The following is a 19,473-nucleotide window of genomic DNA, read 5'->3' as shown; positions in this document are numbered from 1 at the left end:
AAAGAATACCACAAACCCTCATAGCATAACAACTCCCAATTTCTCTTCATGAGATTATTTATTCACTTATCTTTGTTGTTCAACTGAAAGGCACTTTGTAAGGGTCCTTATGCAACTCTTGATCTGCTCCTGCCTGACTGTCTGCAAGCCTCTGATCCCACTAAGCTTTCAGCGCACAATGAGCACGCGCCATGTGAGTCAGGCTCATTGAAGCACATGGCCCTTCATAGTAAAGCCATTACAGTAAAGAATTGAGGTTGGGTTTCTGGCTCATTTCTTTTAAAGTTGCAAAAGAATAGGAAATTCTTTCAAATTCAGTAAGTGCTATTTATATACTTCCTATCATGATAATCACTACTAGGGTAAATCAATCTCTTTTTCTAGCTTAGTCATTTGGAATATTTTACAGATGAATCTATATGTATGACATCAAAGCCCAAGTTTTATAAAGGTGTATATTAAAAAAAAGAAATCCCACCATCTAGGTGGTGCTGTTAAAATCTTCTCTGTACCTAGAGAATATTATGCTTAGTGAAATAAGTCAGAGAAAGATAAATTCTGTATGCTATTACTTACCTGTGGAATCTAAGAAAATAATACAAATGAATGTACATGCAAAACAGAAATAGACTCACAGGCATAGAAAACCAACCAGTGGTTACTAAAGGGGAGAGGGAATGGGGGAGGGGCAAATTAGGGGTAGTGGACTAAGAAATATAAAGTACTATGTATAAAATAGATAAGCAACAAGGATATATTGTACAGCAAGGGAATTATAGCCATTCTCTTGTAATAACTTTTAATGGAGTATAATCTATAAAAATACTGAATCACAATGCAGTACTAATATAATATGAAACACAATATTGTAAATCAACTATACTTCGATAAAAAAGTTAAAATAAAAAATAAAATAAACTCTTTTCTACCAGCCCATATTGATCTCTCATTTTTCTTGAACTCTAATTGTACCAACCAAATTAGCACTTGATTCTCTCGTTGTTGTACCATTCAGCTGAAGTGGGAAAAAGGTAAGTTTCTTGGCATTCACACTTTTTATACCTTACCATCCTCTCCACACGTGCATGTTGTACTTAGTAGAGAGCTAAGGATAGAGAAGATGCTCAATAAACACCCATGGGCTGCTGCTGGGCAGAAGTGAAGGCAGAAGAACACTCAACCCAGAGAAGACACTGTCCGGTTGGTCCTCCAGGCAGAACATGCTGGTCACACCCCATTCTTTCAGCTAATACATACAAAGCATGTGTTCGGTACTGGGCCTCACGCGTGGACTTAACATGCATCATCTCATTTAATCCTTACAATTTCACCATGATGTACAAAGAATTCAGTCAACTGCAAAAGATGGCCATCTTGCTTTCTCTGTATGGTGAAGGCCATATCTGTTCATTTTTTCGTTCAACAGTTCATTAATTCCCTATCATATACCAGGCACATGCTTGGAATTGTACATAAAAAATTTAGTCCACAGCCCTAACTGCTAACGTCAACTCCTGCGGTGCAGAGAGAGTGTGAGCACTTTCAGAGGAAAGCCAGAAGAGCAGTGGCGCCCTTCATCCTGCCTTCAACATTCTTCCTGCTTGTACTCACATAGCGCACCCCAGCTTCTAGCTATTCATCATGATGAAGCAAAGGCCTAACATCATAGGCAGGACCTGGTCGATATTATCTGCTCAGCTGTGCCTAATAAGAATCAGCAGACTGGCCAGAGAGGTTGATTGATCCATTCCCAGATTTTTTTTTTTTTTAACCTTTCAGTATATTCTGGGCAAGGTGGTTAGACTCTGTGATTTGAAAGTACCCTTAGATGTCTGTTTTGAATGAGAGAATGTTTGTTTTGAATGGACCTTAGATAGTTACAAATGGCCTCACTTTATAGATGAAATGAGGCCCAGAGAGTTTAAGAGGTTTGCCCAAGTTCACACAGAGCTGGGACCGGAAGCCAGCCTGACTCCTAGCCGACAGTTCTTTCCACTACCCCATCATCCTGCCTGAGAGAGCCAAACATGATTTTGATTTCTAAGATGGCTATCACACTTCACTCTTTCTACAAAGGCGTTCTACCTTTGATAGAGAATCTGAAAACAAACACGTGAAAATGAAATAAACTGCAAAAGTTCTTTACAGCGGAAAACAAGAAGAAACATGCATCACTTGTGCTGTGGACACACCACAGATCCCCACAATCTGCTGCGAGGCAGCACTGTGTGTGGGAAGCACAGGCTTTGTAGTTGGATAAGCAAGGTTTCAATCTTACAGGGCACTTAACCTCCTCCACTCTATTTCCTCCCCCTTGTTGAGTGGGTTCAGCTATGCTGCTGTGCGGACGAAAGGGGAAAATGTGAAGCTCTGTGTACAGTGTCAATCCTGGACAAATGCTGGTTCCTTTCCCCTTTGCTTTGACGGAAAATGCCATCAGAGGTCCTAGAAAGCAGTTCTTCAATGACAACTGCCTTTGTTTAAAAGAAAGTAGGTCTTAAGGCAGCAGCTGATCATAAGATGCGGTCATGGTTGAGATGGTATCTACTGCAAGAACGCCCATCACCCTAGATGTGGTTGTGTGTTTATGGGATGGGGGACGTGGTGCTGGCGGTGTACAGACACACAGCGGCAATGATTTCCTGCTGGCAGTGTGATGCAAAGCACAGGAAATGCCACCTCTAGAGTGTGTCATTTTCAAACCCTAAGAGACTAAAGTTACATCTATGTATGTATGGTGGTGTTTCTTTAAAAACAGAGGACAGAGAGGGAGGAGGCAGCGGGGAGAGAGGAAAAGAATCCATCCTGATGTCTGTTTTACTGTTGGTTTGTGAAACGTCTCCAGCTGGTAGTTAGGAAAGCAAGCTGGGTGGTGAGGCATGGTAATAACTGGGCCTAGCACTGTGGTACAGGTAGGGAGGCAGCATGAAAGACAGTGACCTGGAATTGCTTTCTTCTAACTGAACCCCCGAGATACCACAGTAGACATTCCCTTGGGTTCAAATCCACATTCTACTATTAACAGGTTGAGTGATTTGGGAACTGGACGCTTCCCCTGTTTGACACTCATTTTCTCATCCATGAAATCAGGATGGGAGGTAGCATAAAAATCATCTCCAAAGTGCCCTGAAAGAGCTTGGATGTGAACAAGTCAAAGCACTGGATAAATCAGGAATGGCAAACAGATTTCAATTTAAATCCAACTCTCATCAACAGCCATATTGAAAAGGACTCTGAGGCAGTGTCTGGTCTTAGTGGGCAGCAGTGCTATAATCCATTAGTAATGTCCTCACGGCTACAGGAGGGTTATACTCCAAAGCCCATAATCAATTAGCATTTGAAATAGCACTCTGAATTTTAGTGGCAGATTTGCCTTTCTAATGATGTTTTGCTTAGGCTAATATTAGAATTATCTAATTTATGTTTCTAAAGCCATATACTAACTTGGAGGAGGACTGGGGCATTGTAAAATCATGTTAGGGAAACAAGATTGAGATTTTAAATTTGCAATTGATAATCCATTAAATGGTTAAATGGTAAATTCCTTGAGCACTGGGACCATGTTTCAATTACCCTAAAATTCCTTCCATTTGTTCAGAGAAGTTCCCTAGACTTAATGAGTACTCAATTAAATTTCACTGTATTAAATAGTTGAGAGTTTTAGGAGTAATTTCCTTCTAAGGAATCAGACCACTAACCAGAGAATTCTGTCCTCTTTTAGAGGCATAGGTGGAGTGGTGAATAAGGGAATTAAAATGTATCAATCACCTACTATGTGCTAAGAAGATTAAGAATTATTTTACTTAATCCTGACTGTAATTCTTTGAGTTTGGTACTAGGGTCATTCCCAGTCTCTGAGTTGAGGCTCAGAGAGGTCAAGTAACTTGCTGAATGAACCATAGTTGATCAATGGTGAGGATAGGATTCAAACTCACTAAGTTTTGACTCAAGGTCCACGCTAGGGCCCTTACTGTTCTTCTGAAAAAGCAGTACCAGTGTGCAACATGGGGCAGAAGGAAAAGCAGTAGACCAAGGGCTTTTCTTATCCTGGCTTTGGCACTGACTAGCTGTGTGACCCTGGGAAAGTCACTTCCCCTCTCTGGGCTTTTCCTTCATTATCTGTAAAGTGACTGATATGGACCCAAAAAATCTTTCCAGAGCTGTCAGGCTATCACTCTGATGGAAGAGCTAGAGACAAACAGCTGGGGGATGGTGACGGGGCTGAAAAGCAAAAGCCCATGGAATAGCATTTTCAGAGACCAGAGACCTAGTCATGGTTCCACCAGCCCAGGAGCAGACAGTCTCAGAACCAACCCAGGTCCCATCAGTCCTAAAGCAAAGGGTACCAGAGCTCCATTCCTTTTGTGTGGAGCAGGTTATGGGTTGGGCCTCTGTCGGTGTCCATAGGCTATGGACCTCATGCCCATCTGTGCCCCCGACACACAGTCACTCAGTCCTGGACCTACCTGTGGCCAAGTCCACATGAGCTGCTTGGTGCCTGATTAGGAAGGCCCCCAGAATGGTAGCAGTAAACAGGACTTGACTCACACCAGATTTTCACCACCCCAAGCCTTCTTCCTATCAGTTTACAAAAGCAAGAAACAAGGGCAGCACCAGCAGCAGCTTCCGAGGCATCCTCAGAAACAGTGCGTGGAAGGAGAATCTGCAAAGTCCCTGCTACAAACGGACTCACAGCATTCCTGCCGTGGCTGTAGACTGGCTGGCGCTAGTGGCTGCACACACACCCCTTACAAGGCCCAGTTCCAGGCAGAACTTTGAATTTTTAAGTATATTTTCAGCAATTACTGTAGATGCCTGAGAAACACCTCCACTCATCTCATACAGAATCACAGAACTACAGGGAAGACCCAGCAGCCTGGAATCTCTGGGGCCAAGTAAATACAGAAGGGAGGGAGAATGGATCTCTCTTCGTAACCTGGCTAGATAGAGGAAACAGAATTACAGACCACAAGTAAGGTCTTGTAAGTGGGAGGAATCAAAGATCGCAGCTCGCCAGGATTCAGAGTCCCCACATCCTGAGGCAGGAAGAGGGACAGGACCCAGTGCAATCCCAGCTCCACTGCTTTCTTTCCCATCCTCTCCATCTTGTCTTCCGAGAGACTAAAGGAATTCCCATTTCCCACTATGCTTGAAAAATCAACTAGTATTTTCTCTGTGCTGCCCCCTCCCCTTCTTTCTAAAATGGGTCTAACAGTCTTGTCTTGCCAAATCTCAGAGCTGCTGGGAGGAACATAAGACGATAACACTCACAAACTGTGAATGGGTAAAGGATGAATGCTACTAAGAGACTCTGATGGCTGATTGGTGTAAATCCCCACCTCTCCAGGGAAAACTACTCAAGGCACCCCTCTTGCTGAGAATGGGGAGCAGTGACTTGTGGGAAGGAGCACGACAAGTAAGGAACCCCATTCTCATGATCTCCACTACCTATAGCCACCTCCTGTCACCATCACAGCTCAGTGTCCTACCTCACACCAAGACAGCCACCCCCTCCTCCATGGCCAGGTCCCAGGATGTCCTGTCTGCTATAGTTTTCTTAGGGAGGGGAGGTGGAGTTAGTGAATGAGTACCTGAGGGCCAGGATTTAATTCTCACTTCTGACACCTACGGACTACATGAGCTTGGGCGAGTCACCTGACCTGTCTCAAGGTCCATTTCCTCACACATCAAGTGGGTGTAATTACATCCCACCCTGCACCCCCAACTGCACAAGTGTTGTGAGCTCAGAAGAAATAAAAGTCATGTAAGCTCCTTGCAATCTGTTAAGCACTATCAATATATGAATTATTGTTAGTAGCCATAGTCAGACACTCTGGAGTGCTTGAAGTGAATTTCAGCATGTTCTTCTATAAAGCACCCATGTTCAAATTAGGGTCAAAATATGGATAACGAAATATGGGCACAAATAACTCCATTATTCATGATCCTGCTATCCTAAGAAGTAAGAACAGGGCTTATGTTCCCTTTGGATAACTCCTAGGTTGGGGATCATGCAGTTAACATGACTAACTCACATTCAGGAAACCTTTCACTGCCTTCAAGGCCCCAGATTACAAAGGCAACAGATGGCAGGGCTTGGACTCAAGCCCACTTCTTCAGCATTCTGCCCTCATGCTCCTCCGACCCCGCAAGTGAGTGAAAGTGGTAGGAATGTTGATGTGGAACATTTGGGTTCCTCCCGAAGTGAATAGTGTGTCAGAGTTGCCACTCCTTCTTATGGAACACAAATGAAAAATTGGCTCAGTCAGAACTCATTTCCATTGCTGTTGAAACCCATTCAAACATTTCTGAAGATGTGCAAAAATGTGAGCTACTTCTCAATTTATTTTCTTCTGAAAACTTTAGAGATTAAAAAATGTTCCTAATTTCATACATGATCCATTTTTTAAGTAGATTCAGTTAAAAAAGTGGATATATACGTGTGTGTTTATATATATATATATATATATAGAGAGAGAGAGAGAGATGTATGTATGTGTTTGTATACATTATTTCATTTTTAATCCAGTGTTTAATAAGTTAAAGGAGTTTAGTGAGGTTTTTAAATCAAGACTATTTCTGGCAGGAGTCCTATGGGATAAATTAAGAGATATGGAGGAGAAAGTTCTGTCCAGGAAATAAACTTAAAATTGGAATCCGTTAAGTCAGGCTCCAAGTCAGAACTACCACTTAAGGTTGAGGAAAGAAAAGGGTCCCATCTTCCTACAGACCGCCCATCCTCCACCCGCGCCCGAGGAACTGTCCGGCCTCTTACCTGACTCTCTCCTCTTCCGCCCTCTTGAGGGCAGCGTCCCGCTGCAGAACCTTCATGATGGCCTCTTGCTCCTCCTCCGTCAGGAAGCTTAAGTCGATCATCTTGAAACGTGTACACAAAAATGACAGTAACAAATATGGCTTAAGATTCTCAAAGCTAAACAACAGTTACTGCAGCCCAGATGATGAGAAGATGCAAAAACGAAATGAAACGGTATCTTGTTCAGTTCTTCAGCAAAAGTCTTCTATTGGCTAGGCAAAAGTTTTAGGTGGCTGATAGCAAAATCCTCAGCGCCCTTTCCCTCGAGGAAGCAGTGGTCTGTGGGATGATGTCGAGAAGAGGCTCTCGGGATGCTGCCTTGCTTGCCAGACAGGTCACCTGTTCCTACAGCGGTGGTCCTGCTCACGCCCCCTCTTCTGGACCAGTCTGAGCACAGTTTATTCTCCTCCCGTCCGACGTCAACTTGATGAGAGGCAACAGTATCTGAGCATCACATACCTGCGGAATCGTGAGACAGTAAGCACCACACGGTGAGAGGCAGTTCCTATAAGCATTGCTCGTTATTTTCAGATTTAAAACATGTCTGGGGGGAAAAAAACTGACCATGTGAGATGGTGTCTGAGATCAGGGAAACCAGTTCTGCCAGCTTCTTGAGCAAATAGAAAATGGGTCATGAAACATGCTTCAACTCAATTCCGGACCGCCGAGATGGAGAGCGCACAAAAACGCCTGTCAATGTTTAACCATCCACAGAGGGAAGAGATGGTTGCAAAAAGGAGGTGGGTCTCTCCGAAAACTCATGGGACGGTAGGCTAAAAGGTCACGCTAAAGGTCAGGAAGACCAGGGAGATCTTATTCCAGTTGTCAAGTGATGACCGGTAGGAAACTAGAAATAAAAATTCAAAAATGCTCACTTCTTCATGCATAGGGACATTCCACTACAGTATATCTGTGCTCCGTAATGACAAGAGAATTAGTATTAGGTAGAGGTAAACTGCACAACAATGGGAATTGTTATTCTCCACTTAGTCCCACCTCTAACTTTTGCTCGACCTGGAGCAACTCACCTAGCTTGTCTCCCTTCATTTCCAAGGAGAAAGAACACTTACTGGTGTTGTGTATATAATCTGGGGGAAAGGAAGAGGCAGAATTTCAAAACTCCTCAACATTCAAAGTGAGCATTTTTGCGTAGAACCATGGGCAAGAATCCTATTTTCTTTGAGGCATTTTAAACCCATGAGCAATGAGAAGTAGATGAGACCTACAGAATGCCACAGCCAGGTGGAACTTCAGAGATTACTCCAGGATCGGGGCCCTTTAACAAGCACAGTACTGCATACACAGTAGACACTAAAAAACATGGGTTTAGTAAATTTTAAAGCAGCCCTACTTAGGAAAATACAGTGTGTACCCTAGTAATTTTTATGAATAAATTCTTTGCTCTTTGGCAAAACAGAATAACTAGGAAGTACTCGCACCACTACTTGCTAACTACAAACCATTAGGCAAGTTACCTAACCACTCTGAGGCTCAGGTTTCTCATTAGGACATCCCTCGCAGGTTGTCAGGATTAAATGAAATAATGAATATAAAAGAGCGCATATCTTGCATCCTGTACCAAAAATAGCTAAAAATATATTCTAGCTTCCTTTCTGAGTTCACACTTTTGTCCCATCCAGCTGAATAAGAGTGTACTGGTTACATAATTTCCTTTTCTCTTTCGTATCTTTCTGATCTCCCCCATGAAGCTTGGACTTCATAGGCAGGTACTCAGGTGACCTTTATTTTATCTTCCTGTAGCTCTTTGCATATTGCCCACAGTGATGACTCAAATAAATATTAAGACAACACTTCACACTTTTTTAAATTTGCCTGCACTTGCATATGTTACTGCCTGCTTGTCTGTCTTGAAAAATAACTCATCCTTCAAGATGAAAGTCACCACCTCCAGGAAGCCTTCCCTCACTCCCATAGCCAGAGTTAAATGCTGTAGTAGATTCGATTATTCCTAACTCTTCACTTCCTCCCTGAAACAGAGCTATACAATCATGTTGCCACTACAGTAAGCAGAGTATTCATCCCTATCTTTCTGGTGGTGGGCTTGGCCTGTGACTTACTTTGGCCAATGGATCGTTATAAATGTGATACAAGCATAGTCTGTGGATGTGCTTGTGTGGTTTGGCTTGGCTTCTTGTTCTCTGGCCACAGACCACAAGAAGAGCTTGCCCCAGGTAGCCACTGCCTCTTCAGTCAGGGTCTCAGAAAAAGAGATACAAGAACAGACCAGAACCTGAGCCACCTGAAGCAGGGCCACCTTCGCTGGCCTGTAGGTATTGAAGCAAGAAGTAAATATTTTTTGTTGGAAGCCACTGAGGTTTGGGGTTGTTATACAACAGACACTTTTGTAGCAGGAACTTAACTAACACAAAAACTTTCTCCTCCACCTATGTATCTCCACCGTTATAATTATCTGTCTGCTCTCCATCTCTCCCATCTGACTGTGAGTCTCTCAACGTGAAGAAATAAGTGAATGAGTTGGGACTTCCTTGGTGGCGCAGTGGTTAAGAATCTGCCTGCCAATGCAGGGACATGGGTTCGAGCCCTGCTCTGAGAAGATCCCACATGCCATGGAGCAACTAAGCCCATGCGCCACACTACTGAGCCTGCGCTCTAGCGCCCACGAGCCACAACTACTGAGCCCGGGTGCCGCAACTACTGAAGGCTGCGTGCCTAGAGCCCATGCTCCGCAACAGGAGAAGCCACTGTAATGAGAAACCTGTGCACCGCAACAAAGAGTAGTCCCCGCTCACTGCAACTAGAGAAAGCCCGTGCTCAGCAATGAAGACCCAACGCAGCCAAAAATAAATATATAAATTAATTAATTAATTTAAAAAAAGAAAAGAAATAAGTGAATGAGTAAATGAATTAGTGAACCTAATCCAAATAGACAACTTCACCAGGGCATGGCTATCTCAATTCTTTCATGCACAGTAGCTTTCTTTCATGTGCAGTAACTTCCTTAGATCTCAAAGGCTGGCAAGGAAATAGATTCAGGCCACATTCTTGGAACCATGTCCCTCATGAGGCATCACACTGCCTCCCAGGTTCAATGGGAGATTGTTTTTAAGTTCAGTGAGTCGAGGACAGGAAGAGAACAAAGGAGAAAAACAACTTAAATTTTCCAGCAGTGGTAATTGGCAGGGGGGCTAAAGGGAGAAATGCTGGTTTCCACACCTTCAAATAGAACTATAAGCTAACCAGTGCTTCTGTGTAAAAGCTTCTAGGGTTAAGTCTTTCCTAAAAATAGGCTATTTGGTGAGGCAAAGGGCAATATCCTTATTTTACAAAGAAGTGAAGTGCTCGAACCCTTGACTCCTAACTGGGTAGCAGGGAGTGACTACCTGGCCAGATCGTGGGAAAGCCCTCAGATGGCAATCAAGCCTCTTCAGTACGAGGTGCTCCCCCAACTCCCAATATTCTGGATGATATCTATCATGAGAGCTAACCAATTTCATTCATTCATTCAACAAACATTTATAGAGAGCCTATTATGTGCCTGACACTGTTCTAAGCACTGGAGATACATTAATGAATAAGACATTAAAAACTTCCCATCCTTGTACAGTGTATATGTCAGTTGGAGGGGATAATGACCAAAGTAAATAATAAAAACATAAATAAAAAATAAAAACAATTATGTAACTTTTGGGAAGGTGATAAGAGCTCTGGAGGAAAACAAAGCTGGGAAGGGAATAATAAGGTGAGGGGCATTGGAGTTTTAAAGAGAGTGGCTAGGGTAGGTCTCATTGAGAAGATGATATTTGAGCAAAAACTTGCCAGAGATGAGGGAACGAGCCACGCAGGTATCAGAGGGTCCTGAGGTGGAAGTGTATTTGACATGTTCAAGAAACTTCAAGGGAGCCAGTGCTGGAAGGCCAGTGTGCCAGGAGGAGAGAAAGATGGAGCGGGTCAGAAAGGAAATAGGTCAGACTGTATCGGGCTTTGCAAGGACTGTAAGATTTCTGCAGCAGCAATAAGGGAAGGCAGAAAAAAAAGAAGGTAATAAATATTTACTGGGCACCTCCTAACGCCTGGCACTTTACATGTATCATCTCATTGGATCCTCACAAAGATCTGAGGGAGGTATTTTGTTACCTTTGTTTTTCAAATGAGGACCATGAGGCCCAGGGAGGTGTCTGCCACCAAGCTTGTGTGTGGTGGGGCTGGCATTTGCCAGTGGCTTTGTTAGAATAGGTCATCCCAATATTGACATCTCATTTAATTCTCCCCTGCACACAGATCCTCAAACTGGGGAAGCAGAAAAACACTCTTCTGTCTGGCTGTGGACCCTCATTCTCTGCTTAAGCATAAAAGAATCACTGGCCCAGAGCTGGCTGTCAGCATGGAGGCAACCTCAGTGCAAAAATTCGGGAGGGGTGAATCTTGGCAACAGGGATGCCTGACGTGTTTACAGAAGGAGTAGCTCCCAGGATGAGCAAACAGTTCTCCTTAGGTTCAGCCCTCCCTCCCATCCTCCTCATGCTGCTGAATATGAATATGACAAAGCCATATTCCCAGGCTTAAAACCCTTCACCAACTTCCCAATGTCCACTGGCTAAGGCTCAAAGTCCTTACCATGGCCTGTAGGGCTCTCCGTGAACTCACACCTGCTTTCTTCTCCAAGCTCTTTTCCTGCCCCACTGAACTTTTTCAGCTCCTTTTGCCTTCAGGCCTTTGCATATGCTTGTCCTGGCTCCTAGAATACCCTTTCCTGAGAAAATACCTCTTGGATCTCAGGTGAGATGTCACTTATTGCACAGAAGCCTTCCCCATCCTCCCAAGGCCAGGTTAGGTGCCCCTCTGGAGTGCTCCGTTAGCACCTAACTTCCTCACTCAGGATACTCACCACACCATCTCGAATCCCACCTACTCACATCTGTCCTCCACTAGTTTATGCGCAAGGCCAGGGCCTCTAAGTGCTTTGTATGCCCACCCAGCACCTGCCACTGTGGCACCCATCTACGTACTAGGCACTCAGGTATTTCATACGGGAACACAGGTGGAAGGAGACTGAGCTTCCACTTCCCCCTTCACGTGAACCTGGCTCTAGGGTCCATCATTGAAAAAGCAGGTCCATGTTATTCACTGGGTTCCAGCTCCAGGTCCTTCACATGACTGTCTGGTTTAAATAAATTACATGACTTCCCCAAGCCTCAGTTTCCTCACCTGTATGATGGGTCTCTTCACTCCTGCCTTCCCTTCCTTATGGAGATTACTGTGAGGCTCTGGCAAGAAGGAAGAAAGTGTCGAGGACAAGTAAGGAATGAGCAGCCACAGGAGCAGCAGGTAAAAGGGAAATGTGAGGGCTCCAAATGCAAACTGTGCTTAATTCAAATTTTCCTTGCGTCATTTTGAAATGCATAGAAATACCGAATGACTATGTTGTATAACAGGAACTATCATAGTATTGTAGGCCAATTATACTTCAAAAACAAACAAACTCACAGAAAAAGAGATCAGATTTATGGTTACCAGAGGTGGGGAGTGGGGAGAGGGGGAATTGGAGGAAGGCAGCCAAAAGGGACAAACTTCCAGTTACAAGATAAATAAATACTAAGGAGGTAATGTGCAACCTGACAATTATAATTAACACTGCTGGGTGTTAAATATGAAAGTTGTTAAGAGAGTGAATCCTAAGAGTTCTCATCACAAGGAAAAACATTTTTTCTATTTCTTTAATTTTGTATCTACATGACATGACAGATGTTCACTAAACTTTCTGTGATAATCACTTCATGGTGTATTTAAGTCAAATCATTATGCTGTACACCTTCAACTTATACAGTACTGTATGTCAATTGTATTTCACTGAAACTGGAAGAAACAAACAAACAAAATAGTTTGCATGTGTCAGCCCTGCTATGCCACATCTGTAGAAGCCTATACTCTCCTCTTTGTCAGCTGTCCAAAAGGCCCCAAACAGCTGGTGTTTGCTTTTGATGGCAGCAAAGAGAAGAGCTAGGCTTGCAGGCCTAATCTCCAACATTCTGCCAACCAAACCCAGGTTAAAGTCTGATTAACAGCAGCATTCGTTCCCCCAACTCTCTCTGCACCTTCTCCTTTCCCAGATGGCTGCTGCTGTACCAAAGCCTGCGGACCTCAAGGAAGGGGAGGAAAACTTAAGTAGTGACTCTCACATGATGAGGTTTTCAGAAGAGAAGCAAATTGTTCTGACAGCCCCATGACATCACAACAGTCTGAAAGGAAGACAGCATTCATGTTCTCCCTGAATCTGCTTTGTTGAGAGAAAGATGAACTTCCTCCTTCACTCAGGGGTTCCTCACATGATGTTTTCTAAGCCTCTCACCATCTTGGTCATTTTTCTCCGGGCTGAAAAGTGAGCAGGTGGTGTTAAGATCCTTCATACACAGGAGGTCAGTTAATCACTCTGCCCACCCAGTACGGCAGGTCTTCTCCACATCGTGCAGATAACACTGGGCTCGAGGAGTTCAGTAACTTGTCCACAGTCGCTCAATCAGAATGTGATTTGGAACCCAGGGCTGTTAAGATTCTAAAGCTGCCACTTTTAATCTTTCATTACACCCCTCCCCCCTTATTCTCTGAGAAGTCACACAGCTAGTTAGGCACAAAGATGAAATAAGACCCCCAGGTGTCCTGATTCCCAGCCCAGTCCTGTTTTCACCCAGCTGTTCCTCCTTCTGGACGTCCTACTTTTCTCTTTGTCATTTCCTATGAGTGAATTGCACTGGCCCTCAAAGCACGGCATGCTCTACAGAACTTGCCAGGAAAAGGAAAATGATTGGGCCCTTTGGGTTTGTTTTACGGATAGACATGGAAAAGAAGACAAGCATGGATAGAGGGAAAAAGGCACCTGTGTCAATATGCGGGTGTTTGTATGTGCTCATTAGACTCTGAGAATGGTAGCAATCCCAGGAACCAGAAACTATCACTAAAAGAAGTTTCTTCAGAGGTGCTTAAACTCAATCAGAATGTTGTTGTTGCTGTTTTTAATAGAAATGTGCTTATGTGAACAGCAAACTTTGTCCACAGCACTGTCAGGAAACAACGCTGTATGAATATTTTGTTTCTGCATGGTCCCTGCTTTCATCAGTCTACTAAAAAACATGTAAATTACTCAATCTACTGTGTTGCCTAAATTGGGCTTCTTGAGAGGAAAGAACCATCGCCTTGTGACTGGTTCAAAGTAGCTTCTCAAAAACAACCTGAGTTGAATGAATAAATAAAACGAACAAATGAAATGAACCTGGGAAGAAGTGAACAAATGAAAAAATATAGATGGAATAAGAAAGAATAATTTATCCAATAAGTTTCTGTTTTATTTTTTCACAGGGGAACAACTGAAAGTCAAAACTGACAGGCACCGTAAGATACAAAGCTTTCACTTTTGTGAGGATTCTTCCAAAAGTGGAAGAAATTTTTCTACTTCAGTCACCTCCTTCAGCCCCGGGGCTGATGCAGCTGACGGGTAACATTTCCCATAGACTGACTTGGTGATCTCAAACTAAGGATGAAGAAAGTGCAGAGAAGGAAAGACTACTCATATGTGACAACGCTCCCTACACCTTAATCTCCTCTTCAAACCTAATGATAATGTCTCTGGATTTCTAGAAAAGCTCACCTTCTGCCATTCCTAGGCAAGTTTAGACTTATGGTACCCATAGGAATCAAAGAGTTTAATCAAGTCCCAGTCAAGAGTAAGATAATGGGCCACGTGAAGAAGACAGTATCACACACAACCTACCTTCGTACAAGTACTATGTCAAGTACTAATAAAGGAGGCACAAACCAAGTGTCAGGGGCCACAGGGATTTAGGAAGGAGATCAAATGAGGAGAGCCTTGGAGGCTGAGAAGAAGGGAGCGGGCATTCTGGGCAAGTGCACTGGCCATGAAACCATGAAGGTAGGGTGTTCAAAAAGAAGACTGGTAACTGGAGTGTAGGGTACAAGTGGGGAAACAGTATCTGGGGTCAGACCCTGAGGGGCCTGAAATGCCAAAGGAGGGAACTGGAACTGGAATTTTTCACATTTTTCAGTCTCGATAAATGTGCCTGAACTACCCTTTTAATCTGTATTGTCTTGGAATATCAGGATTTCAAAGATAAAAACAGTAAAGAGAAAGGAGCTGGGGAAATGGGCAGCTGAAAATTCATATTAATCTTCACACTTGGGCTGAAAACTCAAATCTAAAAAAAGGGATGACAACCTACGAAAGGGATGACTTACAACACATCAAGGAGCTTTAAGACGGTATAACAAGGTTCATCGGACATCGCACGGAGCTGCTGTAAGAGCCAACACAGTCATGGGCTTTTATTGGTTACACAGCTTGGGAAGCACCTGGAGCCCTGCCTCAGTTCAAAATGCCAGATGGAGACTTCCTCTCCCTTTGCCATGGCAGCATTCACCACAGATCTCAACTCTGGAAGAGATTAGGTCGTATGTCCCAAATGTTGGAATAGTGTACACCGTCTCTGCCCTTAGAGAACTTATATTCCAGAAAGGAAGACAGATATTGAACAAGCCTGAGAAGTCCTACAAAACAGAAGAGCAGGGTGCCTTAAAACTTTTAACCAGGGGGCTTAATGTAGTTTCGGGGGGCCAGGGAAGGTTTCCTTGAAGAATTATGATCTCTGTCAACGGTCAACTCTACAGTGATATCTAAATTGGGAGTTCTACCACCTTAATTAATCAAACTTATCATTGCTTGTATCAAAATATGGCTGATGAGCAGATTTCCAGACATTGCTTAAGACCCACTGAATCAAGATCTTCAGGGACAAGGCCCAGGAATCTGCATTTTCTAAAATGTTCCCACAGGATGCAGATGTTTGGCCAGGTTTGGCAATCACAGCTATAAAGGATTCCCAACAGGTCAGAAATGGCTGACATCTGGTTAAAGAGTACAGCAAAATTAAGCATGTTAATTTGTACATCAATTGTTTTCCAGCTGTAACAAGAGCAAACGCAAAAATGAAGCAATGGCTGAATCATGGAGTCATAACCAGTTCTTCGTGCAGATGAGGAAGCTGAGACACAGAGGGGTTAGACCAACTGCTTAACGTCACACAGCTACCTAATGTGAGAGCTGGGACACTCAGAGGAGACCTCCTTTATCTTCCGGGACAGATACAGTTTCAACCCACATAAGGATTTGCAAACGGGCTAATAAAATGGGTTGAGATACATTTCCCAGCACCCCTGAAACCAGCACATTGATGATAACAACAGGCATTGCAGATGAATTCTAGATTTAATTATTTTCTAGGTTTCAAATTCAGAGGAAGGGAGTGGAAGAACCAGCTGATTTATTAACCAGGCTGGAATTAAACCCAGGATCATAAAGTTAACTGAACTGTAGCAGTCCTCAGCTCTGACTTTAAAAGGACTACATAAACCCTCACTTTTGGTACAATCATGGACATTCCTACTCAGCCTGGCAGTGAGGGACTCTCTCCAAATGTACAAACTCAGGGGTTCCCAAACCTGGCTGTATATTAGCATCACCTGAAAAACTTTAAAAAAAAATATCCGTGCCTAGGCCTCTTTCCCTTCCTCCCACCCCGTGCCAGTGATTCTGATTTAACTGGTCTGGGGTCAGACCTTACCCGAGATTTTTTTTTTAAGCTACTCAGGGGGTTTGAATGTGCAGCCAGCACTGAGGTCACCGAACTCACTGGTCCTCTCCTCTTTCTGGCCCCTGCTCAAATTTAAGACCTAGGGTGAGGCAAGCAAGATGCTCAGGGCCCCAAATTCAAGGAGGCGAGGTTGTGTGAGCACAGCACACTGTACTGCCGCACCCTGAGAGTGAGGCCTCCTTACCAGTCGGGCACCCAGGCACACGATGTAAGGAGACGCTCACTCTCAGGGTATGGCAAGTGCAGTGCCAGTACTTGTGTGACCTTTTCTCCATAGATTTGTGCCCTGGGTGCCTTATGTGCCTCACCCTTGGCCCAGACCTGCTCAAATCTCTCTGGTCAGGCCATTAATGATCCCATCAAAGAGACATCAAGTTCTTTTTTTTAAATTTATTTATTTTATTTTATTTTTTTTATTTTTGGCTGTGTTGGGTCTTCATTGCTGCATGCGGGCTTTCTCTAGTTGCGGCGAGTGGGGGCTACTCTTCGTTGCGGTGCGTGGGCTTCTCATTGCAGTGGCTTCTCTTGTTATGGAGCACGGGCTCTAGGTGTACGAGCTTCAGTAGTTGCGGCACACAGGCTCAGTAGTTGTGGCTCGCAGGCTCTAGAGCACAGGCTCAGTAGTTGTGGCGCACGGGCTTAGTTGCTCCGCAGCATGCGGGATCTTCTCAGACCATGGCTCGAACCCGTGTCCCCTGCATTGGCAGGCGGATTCTTAACCACTGCGCCACAAGGGAAGCCCTCAAGTTCTTTTTTTGTTTTTTTTCATTGAATTTATTACTAATACTATTATTATTATCATTAAGTAACATACATTTTCTTTGTTAAAAAAATGTTTGAAAATCACAGAATCATACAAGGTATAAAGTAAATGACCTCTTTTTCTCTCACACTTACCAACTTCATTTCAGAGAAGTAATCATTGTTTTACACTGTATTATATGTCAATTCAGGCATTTTCTATTCAGATGCTCATATCACATATCTCAACAAAAAAGTGGATATTGTTTCTGTGACTTGGGTTTTAAAATTTTAACAATACTCTTTCAATATTTTTGTTTCTATGTTAGAATAGACAGATGTGTGCCATTTTTCTTTAATTTTTCCTTTTTTTATTTTGAAATTAAAAAATTAATTTCAAGCTCATAAAAAACTGCAAGAATGGCACAAAGAATGTCTATATACTCTGCCTACATTATATTAGTTTGAAAGTGCTGCTATAACAAAAACCAAAAAGATGGGCGACTTCAACAGTAGAAATTTATTTTCTCATAGTTCTGGAGGCTACAAGTCCAAGATCAAGGTATCAGAAGGTTTCATTTCTTCTGAGTCTTTTCTCCTTGTCTTGAAGATGGCCACCTTCCCATGATGTTCTCACATAGTCTTTCCTCTATGAAATACCACCCTAGTGTAAGATACATCAAGTTCTTAACTGTGTGCAAGGTCTTTCTTGCTCCTCTCTGAGAGACACTTGTTTTGAAATGGATACAGGTGGATAATGCCGACCACATTCATTAACTATACCCCTTGACATAAGAGGCTGCTGTGATGGAGTAGGACGTACTGAATTTAGAGTCAAAAGATGCTTGGAAGGGGATTGATCTTTCATTAGTTCTTTGGCAGTTCCCCTACGGACTCTGGGTTTGTTTCTGGGTCTGTGCTACATAGACAGTAAGGCCTACCTTACAGGGTTACCGTGAGGATGACACTGGGCTGTAGGTTAAATGGTCTGGGACATAGTAAGGGCTTCATAAACACCAGCTGACAATAAATCTTCAACATTTCACCAACTCAATCACCTTTCTATGCTACCTTGAGGTTGGAATGTTACTGCTGCTGCTTTTTCTATTTGTCTCCCTCTTCTAACCTCCCACCCTATTGTAAGAAAGAGTCAAATTCCTGGTTTCTGCAAACACCCCCATCCCCAGAGGCCTTTCAGTAGATAAAAAAATCTAAATTGGGGATTGGGGTTTGGCAGTAGAGAGGGTGGGTAGGAGGATCCCATTTTTAAATTACCAAAATTCTTCTAAACCTTCTCGTCTTAGGCCTGGACCTCCGCTTTAGAAAATCAAGAGCCAAGAGTCTGACATTTTTGGTCTCTGGTTCTACATTAACAGTCCTTCTCTAATTCTTCTTCCTCTAGAGGTGGGCAGCGAGGCGCCTCAGCATCCCCGTGTCCTCAGCACCTGGTATGGTGCCTGACTTACAACAGATACCTCTTTGATTGAATAAAGGGAAGAAAAAAGAGATTACAGGGACAAAAAGCTTTGTCAAGTTATCGTTCACAGATGTGTTTGTTAACTCCCTGGTAGGCAGAATAAGGGTCCTCCAAAGATGTCCACATCCTAATTCTTGGAACTTGTGAATATGGTAAACAGTAAAAGGGATGTTACATATGTGATTAAGAATATCGTGACGGGGAAATTATCCCGGATTATTTCAGCAGACCCAGTGGAATCACAAGGTCCTCATAAGGATGCAAGATGGTCTAAAAGAGAGAGAGGAGATGTGAGGATGAAGACAGGTTGGAGTGATGAGCTTTGAAGGTGGAGGACGGGACCATGAGCCAAGGAATGCAGACAGCCTCTAACAGCTGGAAGAGGCAAGGAAACATTTTCCCACCAGAGCCTCCAGCAGGAACTCAGCTATGCCAACTCCTTGACTTTATCCTGTAAGACTCATTTTGGACTTCTGACCTCCAGAACTGTAAGATAATAAATTTGTGTTGTTTCAAGCCACTAAGTTTGTGGTAATTTGCACTGCAGTAATAGGAAACTAATACAGCCTGAGGATAATGTGCCTTATTCATCTCTGAACCCCCAGTTTGTTGCCTGGAACTCTGTTGACTAAATACATCTTTTTTTTTTTTTTTTAGCCACTGGAATTTTTTTTTTTAATTTTTTAATTTTTTTTAATTTATGGCTGTGTTGGGTCTTCGTTTTTTCTGTGCGAGGGCTTTCTCCAGTTGTGGCAAGCAGGGGCCACTCTTCATCGCGGTGCGCAGGCCTCTCACTATCGCGG

At 43.4% G+C, this 19,473-nt stretch overlaps 1 protein-coding gene across 18 annotated transcripts in view; it reads right to left on the bottom strand.

Annotated features, from left to right (window-relative positions):
• Positions 1-19,473, bottom strand: part of SYTL2 (synaptotagmin like 2) — a 101,127-nt gene that overhangs the window by 49,566 nt on the left and 32,088 nt on the right. For 17 of the 18 annotated variants that reach the window (XM_059930649.1, XM_059930643.1, XM_059930645.1 and 14 more), the window contains exon 2: positions 6,776-7,273. In XM_059930649.1, the coding sequence (XP_059786632.1) occupies positions 6,776-6,876 (101 nt within the window). In that variant the 5' untranslated portion in view covers positions 6,877-7,273. Of the gene's footprint in view, positions 1-6,775; positions 7,274-7,378; positions 7,446-19,473 lie in introns of those variants that run through there. The other variant, XM_059930644.1, reaches the window with a different exon arrangement.

This window comes from Balaenoptera ricei, chromosome 8 (assembly GCF_028023285.1).
Source record: "Balaenoptera ricei isolate mBalRic1 chromosome 8, mBalRic1.hap2, whole genome shotgun sequence".
Classification (NCBI taxonomy): domain Eukaryota; kingdom Metazoa; phylum Chordata; class Mammalia; order Artiodactyla; family Balaenopteridae; genus Balaenoptera; species Balaenoptera ricei.
Note: the sequence above shows the minus strand (reverse complement) of the source record. Positions and strands in the feature narration are given on the sequence as shown.